Source organism: Pelmatolapia mariae, linkage group LG4, assembly GCF_036321145.2.
Source record: "Pelmatolapia mariae isolate MD_Pm_ZW linkage group LG4, Pm_UMD_F_2, whole genome shotgun sequence".
Lineage (NCBI taxonomy): Eukaryota > Metazoa > Chordata > Actinopteri > Cichliformes > Cichlidae > Pelmatolapia > Pelmatolapia mariae.
This window is the reverse complement of record NC_086230.1, coordinates 31,606,532-31,614,248: the sequence shown is the minus strand read 5'-3', so window position 1 is coordinate 31,614,248 and position 7,717 is coordinate 31,606,532. Positions and strand designations below refer to the sequence as shown.

Below are 7,717 nucleotides of genomic sequence, written 5' to 3'. Positions count from 1 at the left end.
TTCGCGGTGGCTTGACTAAGGAGGGAAGAGACGTCCATGATGACAACTTTAAAATACCGATGGTAGCAGCAGGTCGGGGTTTACCAGGTGGATTTCACCTCCGCGGAAATGTTCACGGGTCATCGTCGCGTCAAGTATCGGCTGCGTTTCGGAGCAGCGTAGCGGGCCGACATCGGCTTGCTGTCCGGCTAGCATGAGCTGGGGCTGGTGTCGCTGCTGTTTACATCCAGTCCGGGCCATGGGCCTGGAGAGCTGCGTTAGCTAACCGCGCTACTCGCGCTGCTCCGGGGAAGGTGTCACCCTAAAGTCCGCAGTGTCAGGATCGGGGAGGTCTGCCCCAACCGCCCACACCTCAGGGGTAAGATCCCCAGCTGTTTGACAACAGCAAAACATCTGTAACAGGCAGGTTTTAGGAGGCATCTGAGTGAACGGGCCTACCTGTTAGAGGAAAAGCTGACATAACTTATCGATTAATTAGTTGGGGTTTTTTCCTCATCCATCAGTCACTAAAGCCATATCCTTAATCATCAGATATAAATTATTGTGATATTTACATTTTTTCCTGTGTATTATTTAAAAGTAGCTTATATTTTACTGCTTGTCCGGCTAAATAAATAAAATAATAGTAAGCTACATCTACATCGAAATTTGATTAGAAAGGACGATACTGTGAAACGAAATCCTTTATCGTCTTATATTTCTTGGATAGGAGCTTGTTTTCTTGTCACGATTATCACGGGTAAAAAAAAAAATGAACAAAATGCAAATTTAAATAAAGGAATGATACTTCGTGTCTAACTTTATTGATTGCGTGGCTTTTGGGGGGAAGTGATTCAAAAATACAAAACAGAAATGCATCAAGGTCAGTCTGTAATCAGTCATAGCTGTACAAAGGCAAAAAGAAGAATAGTGTAATTGAATGATGGATTACAGTGTCACTGTGGACCAATCACTATTACTGATAATCCTGGAGACTGACAGCAGAAATTTAAAAAAATAAAATCATTTTTCATTGATTTATCGTAATGTGTTCATCCCGTAAAGGTCTATGCATATCTGCGTTTGTATGCTTATTTTCTAATACATTTTTAGGTTTGCTCGTCTACATTTTTTTTTAATTTTTATTTTTATTATACTATTTACCTGTAAACTCATATTAATAACAAACAGGTCATGTGACCATCCATTGTTTACCAACACTGATTGTTTTTGTCTGTTCCATAAATATTCTTTAAGTTGCATGCGCGGCTTTAAATGTTAACTTATTTGTTACCCACTAACAAACCAGCTCTTAAAGTTTCAGTTGCGCTGGTTTTCCAGTGACTGTTTTCAGTTTTCAGTCTGTGTGTTTTTGGGGTGTTTTTTTTAAATCACTGGGAAGCTGTGCTAACTGGATTACAGGGTTTTGCTCGTCTGTGTGTTGCAGTGATGGATGTGTCCTCCCAAGATCCTCCTCTCATGGCGATGGACCTGTCAAAGAGCTACAACCCGCTGACCCGCAGCCACGCCGAAGCCATGGATCTGGCCAAGAAGCCCGAGTGGTACCACAGACGCCCAGTGAGCACAGATCTCGCCTCCTCGTACAGATCCAGAGCCTCCTCCTCCTCCTACGGCTCACTCTCCACGCAGCCAGGAGCACCCGTGCGCTGCAGGGACATGGAGGACGGGCCAGAGTCTTTGGGGGGCTACATGAACTCGACGCTTGGTCCAGGGCTGGATCTGTACCATGACGGAGTCCACGGCGGCCTGTGGCATCGGGGTTTCTATGGGCCCGAGCAGAGCGGTGGCCCCGTTCCTGAAAGCAGCGGCGGAGAAGAGAGCGACAGCGGCTCTGATGTCATCTTCCTTGTGTCCTCTGCGAAGGAGCCGCTCCTGTGCGGCTCTTTCATGCAGGATGGCGTGACACACATGGTGGAGCCCCTGTCCCCCGCCGCGTCCTCGCTCGACGAAGAGCGAGCGTGCTACCACCTACCTCAGCCTCTGAGCTCACCCAGCCCTGACAGCTCGTACTCGGAAGATTCCTCGGACAGCTCGGTGGACATTCCTGTACATCACACCCGGCCCGTCGTCCTCCTATCCGACCTCGGTGCCGTTTACGCCAACACAGCTGAATCTGCGGTCGACATTTCCAGCGATGACAGCGACGTCGTCGAAGTTTCTGTCACTGATCAGAAGAAGAAAAACAAATGCTACCAGAAGACTCCTCCTCCTCAGAGTGAGAGCGAAAAAGCGCCGCAAAGCGAAGTCCGCCGCAGCGCTAGGATACGAAAGCCGGCCTCAGAAATCCCGCCGCTCACCTGTAACGTATCTCGCCATAGTTTGAGCAGGCGAGTCAAACACGACGCTGTGGGTATATACAACGAGAGCTGCGACTCCGATGAAGTGATGGACTACGTCTTGAGGGTGTCTAGCTCAGACGAGTTGCCGGTGAAGTCGCCACAAAGAGCAAGAAGCCATTCAGAGGAGTCTGACGCAGATGTTGGGACGGACAGGAAGTCCCCGCAGATTGAGACGCAGCATCAGCGCGAAGCTTCAAATGCAAAAACCGTTAATCACAAACGAAAGAAGCCGCTTGCAGTTCCTAAAACAAAAAAGTTAAGAAGAACAAAACAGAAGCGTGGGATCCCGCCACCATCGCCGCCACCGTACCAGAATGCTTCAGCCTGTAGGAGTGCGGTGGCGAACAAAAAAACTGTCGCAAGGTGGCGGAGGAAATGCCGCCATCAGACTGGGCCTTCGTCTCTGTTTTCTCCGAGAGAGCCTGAGATCAAGCTCAAATATGTGAACACTAAAGAGGACAAAAAGGAGAAGAAATCGGACGGTTTCTGCCCGTTTGTTCACCTGGAGCGGCGAGCGTGCACCGTGGTCAACTACCGGGAGGAGGAGGCAACTGTTCGGAGCAGCGAAGGCGGGCGGCGGGCTGCTTGCAAGTCTCTGTCCGGGTTCGTTCCCAACACTTCCTGTTTTCAGCCGGGTCGGCTCAGCTCAGACAGCCGGTGCGAGTCATCGCTGTTCTGCTGCCTGTGCGGCCACACCGCCAACGTCATGGGCCTCGGGGACCTTCACGGCCCCTACTATCCCAGCGTGGACGCCCAGAAGGAGGAGCTAAACGGACTCTCTAAAAGCCGAGGGGTAAATCTCTCAGACGACAGCAGAGCTGCTGATGGCAACGCCTCCCCAAAGTTGCCTCTTCACCTGGATGAGTGCTGGATCCACGAGGACTGCGGCATCTGGTCTGCCGGCGTCTTCCTTATCCGAGGAAAGCTGTATGGATTGGAGGAGGCAGCGCGGCTCGCACAGGAAACGGTGAGTTAGAGCTAGAGCTGGGATGAATGCTGTAGAACACAGAGGTGTCGCTCTGAGAACATATGATCCTTATCACACGATTTTCTTTTTTTAATCTATTGAAAGTCCCAAAGATGGTCGTGTTTCTTATGAACATTCATAGTTTCACATTATGAGGTCAGTGTATGAGCAAGTAGCTCCTCAAAGCCCAAACACTGAGGTACAGACATTTTTTTTTCTGCTCATGGCTCTGTGTGATGTCATAAACAGTGGAAATCCCTCATGGGGTCATCTCCGACACACAGCCAATCAGAAGAAAGCTGGCTTAAAGTGAGGAGGAGATGAGGAGATGTCTGTTTCAGACAGAGGATGAACTGAGAGCCAGCACTGATATATATGTATTATTCTGAACTGTTTAATCATGCAGAGCTACTCTATTAGAGAGCCAGAATAAATATATGAATAATTTTTTTCTTTTTTCTTTTTTTTTCTTTTTTTTTAGATTTGTTCCACCTGCCAGCAAACAGGCGCAATAATGGGCTGTTTCCAGAAGGGCTGCCCCAGGAATTATCACTACAAATGTGCCATCCAGTCGGGTACGAGTTCAGCACTTCGGTGATGCTCAGTACTGACTTTCCTTTGGTTATTTCATGTCCTGCTTTTGTTTTTCCAGGCTGTGTCCTCAATGAGGAGAACTTCTCAATGAGATGTCCAGAGCACAAGGTAAAAACATAGCAATGAGGTGGAGTGTGAGGAGCTGCTTGGCCTGCAGGGGTCACTGTTGCTGCTTTTTGCAGATGTTTAAAGGCGTGTGTGAAAGTAGAGGGACGTTTCCACATGCTACACACAGTGAGGCCAAAGAAGCAGTTTGAAATTTAACTGGATATTAAAACATTTTAGTCTGTTTTTTTTAAATTATTTAACAGAAGAGTTAAAATTAAAAGTGCATGTCCAGTGTCTTTTCCTTAAATGCCTTATTAAATGGTGAAGTTAATAAGGAGGTCGTACTTTGATTCATTTAAACGGCTGTCTCTCCAGTGGATTTCTTCCCAAACTCCATCGTCTTGTAACTGCAGCTGGCGGCAGTAGTCTTTGTTCTGCTCCACCTGCTTCACGAGGCCCTCGAGCCTGCAGAAGATCTACAGAGCAGAACAAGCACTGCCGATGCCAGCTGCAGTCCGAGGCGCTGGAGTTTGAGTCTGAGTAAGTGTGTTAGTCGCAGCAGCCACATCTGGAATTTAAGCCTCAGCTGAGTTAGAAAGCAGTCCGCCTGCTGTAGGATGAAACCAGAGGTCAAAACTGGACCCTGTAGCAGGCTGAACGTGTTTATTTCTGCTGTAAAGTTGCACATTGGGGACTGGCTCACTGTTGGAGCCTCAAGTGGACGTTAGAGGAACTGCAGCTTTTGACTCCATTAGCATTAGCCTCGTAGCTGATGCAGTCTAAAAGCTCAGCACGAGTTAAACGTTTGCTCTTCTTTTTGTTTTTCTGAGCTGTTTTTGTGAACGTCCTGATTTTGGTATTTTATTTGCAGCTGATGTTCGTTTGTCTCCAACAGAACAAACTGTTCATAAGTGCGACCAGACAGCAGAAGAGGTGACACAGAGGACACATGAGGGCACTGGAGGTTTGTACTGTCGACCTTTAATTTTATTTTAAAACAGGACATGAAACTTGGGTTTAAGAGTCCTTTTTTTGTGGGTGTGTGGGCTGGATGTGATGCAGCAGTGCTAACACTGTTTATTAATGCATTTTAAATTGATGAATGGAATCTGGGGACTTTGAAAAGCTTATTTAGGACCTAAAGTTGTGTCACGTATCCAAATAAGGTGAATTCAAAGCGTTAAAAAGAAAAAAACGCTTTGAATTCCTGGCCTGACGTCGTCCTCCTGTGTTTGTGTCCTCAGATCTCCTCAGGGTGCGACGGGAGCTGCCTGACTTCACCTCAGCTGTTAATCTTTCTTTTTCCCCTTGTTTTGCAAACACTAATTAAAGTACGTGTGTGCTCGAGCAGAAGAACAAACCTTCTGGTAAGGTTTCACCCATCACGGCAGACAGATGGAAGCAGGCGGCCACTTTGGGTTTATTTTCAGTAAGAAGTGTCTTTGGTTCTGTTTCTGTAGGTCTTTAACGGGTACTTACCCCAACTGGACTGAGCTGAGATGGTTTGTGTTTATTTATTCCTCCTCTTGGAGATCCACACTTGGACTAGCCACAAAGATAGTTTATAATTTGAACATTACGTTAGAGTTTAAATAAGCTTTATTGATGTACGGTATAGAGTATAATATCTTTATATGAGGCCACTTTTTTCTACTGTTTTTGTACTACTTTTCTATTCCTGTTCAGTCATAACATAATTTATTTTCCTCCAGTTGCATGCACGGCTGTTTGCTATGATGCACTTTATAGTCTAATTTTACTAGTTATTACTCAGCTGTTATTTATGTCCGTCTGTTCTTCCCTTTTCTACTTAAATTATTTAAATTTAATATAAAGCTGCACTAAGCTGAGATTCACAGTTAGAAACGAGGGCGTCCTGTCCTCGCTGATGGAGATAACAAGCTGCACATTCACCAGAGTCAAGCACATTTCATTCAGCGGTGTCAGGAGTTTGTTTTTCTCCAAATAGAGGAAAAGGTTCAACCCATTAAAAAGATGTTTATCAGTGTTTATCTCACATAGAAGGATTTTTTTAAAATAATAAAAATAAAGGAAAGTTAAAGGGTCGGTTCAGCCAAATCACACATTTATTTAGAGGTTTGAAAATTGGGTGACGGGAAAATGCTGAACTAAGATATAAATTTAAAGCTTCTGGGATACATGATAGGATATTATTACCACTGAAGGGGGTGGATTAAATGGCATAGCTGAGGTGGTTGATTTTACTTTTAATGCTAGGAGTTTTACAAAAGGCAAAAACCCTTGCAAGTGAGAAAACACCCTATTAATAAATTTATTTTAAAAAGTCTACAATATTTATGGTAGTAAAGGTAAATAAAGTAAATTTACACCCCAAAAATTAGTTTAATCAGAAATGCAGATGGAAGATTTATGATTTATGTGAATTTTGCAAGGCAAAAACGTGCAATTCCCTTTAATCTAAGAATGACATATCTCATTTTATTGTATGTTTGGGAAGAAATTTACACTTAAATTCCTAAAGTTTGTATTTTTTTCTGACTTAAGCGTGAACATTTATTTCCCACCTCTTTTATTGCTTTCTTGCCAGCCCCTTAATTATCATCAACTTTCAATAGTCTTTTTTTAAGGTCTATTTTTTTTTCAACTGTCAATTCATTAGCGCCACCTGCTGGCAAAAGTAGTCATACAACTTATTTTTTTTAATTAAGTCATCAAATTTGTTTAGTTATTAACTTGGTCATGCTCCGACCGGCTCTGTTTGGATCAGCTGGTTCTTGTTTGTTGCTTTCCAAACACGTGTTGACAACGGGGAAGTTGCAGAGTGCCCTCTGGTGGACAAACTATGCAACATCAACACTCATAACAAGGGTGAGCAGTGGTTGTTTTGTTTTGGGGGTTTTTCCATTTCTTCTTTACTTTTAAAAATGACTATTTGTCAGCCTATTGATGAATCAGTCGGGCTCTGTAGCCCAGTAAACAGCAGTTGGTCAGTGCTGACTTCTATCAATTTCCTGTTATTTAAGGCTAGGTGATAAACGAAAGTGTTTTGTGTCTTAAGTGTGAGAAACTTCACCTTTAAAAATTGGTTTGAATAGTTTTGTCAGTCCTGGTGATTTTAGTTTTAGATTTTAGTCCTGGTGCTCTGGTGAGCACAAGAATTTTTTTAAATTCCAGGAAAAATATTTGGAAATGTTTGTATTACTAGTAACTAACTCTATACCACCGATGCTGAGCCCAGACAAAAACCAATTCAGTGGTTTGTATAATGATGAATTTGGAAAGCTAAAGGGCAGTTACAGTTTATTTCAGCTATTGTATTCAGCCTTTGCAATACAATGGAAGCTATATTAAGCAGCTATGAAAATAAACAGTTTTAAAATATAAAACAAATTTTTAAAATCTAAGAGAAAACGTCGGAATTTCCAAAACAGGGAGCCTGAGGAGGTTTTGGTGATTAAAAAGTTCAGCGAATGGGTAAAAAAAAATCAAAAATGTGATTTAACTTTTGCCAGGGTCTATGCATTGTCCTCAATAATGATAATAATATAATTATCATTATCAATAATATTAAAATTAATCATAATCAGTTGTGATTTGGGTGAATTGACCCTTTAGCAGTGCTGGAGTGGCCTAGTGCAGCTTTGACTGTCCGTCTGTGTTTGTCGTTACTGGACTGAAATGTTTAAAAAGCTTTTAAGGAAACGGTCCGTTTGGTTTCATGCCTGCACTTCCTCTTAATTAATTACTAAATCGTTAAAGTTATATAATAAAAGTCTGTTATACTGAA

At 43.5% G+C, this 7,717-nt stretch overlaps 1 protein-coding gene across 2 annotated transcripts; it reads left to right on the top strand.

Annotated features, from left to right (window-relative positions):
- LOC134626526 (uncharacterized) lies at window positions 1-7,717 on the top strand. 2 transcript variants are annotated; one of them, XR_010093825.1, is made up of 7 exons: window positions 1-358; window positions 1,427-3,306; window positions 3,788-3,881; window positions 3,959-4,008; window positions 4,844-4,912; window positions 5,193-5,315; window positions 5,409-7,717. XR_010093825.1 is itself a non-coding variant. In XM_063472428.1 (6 exons), the coding sequence occupies exons 2-5, from the start codon at window positions 1,429-1,431 to the stop codon at window positions 4,883-4,885; spliced, it is 2,064 nt and encodes a 687-aa protein (XP_063328498.1). In that variant the 5' UTR covers window positions 1-358; window positions 1,427-1,428; the 3' UTR covers window positions 4,886-4,912; window positions 5,193-7,717. The 2 variants fall into 2 exon arrangements, 1 of the variants encoding a protein (XP_063328498.1); XM_063472428.1 differs by having other exon boundaries at window positions 5,193-7,717.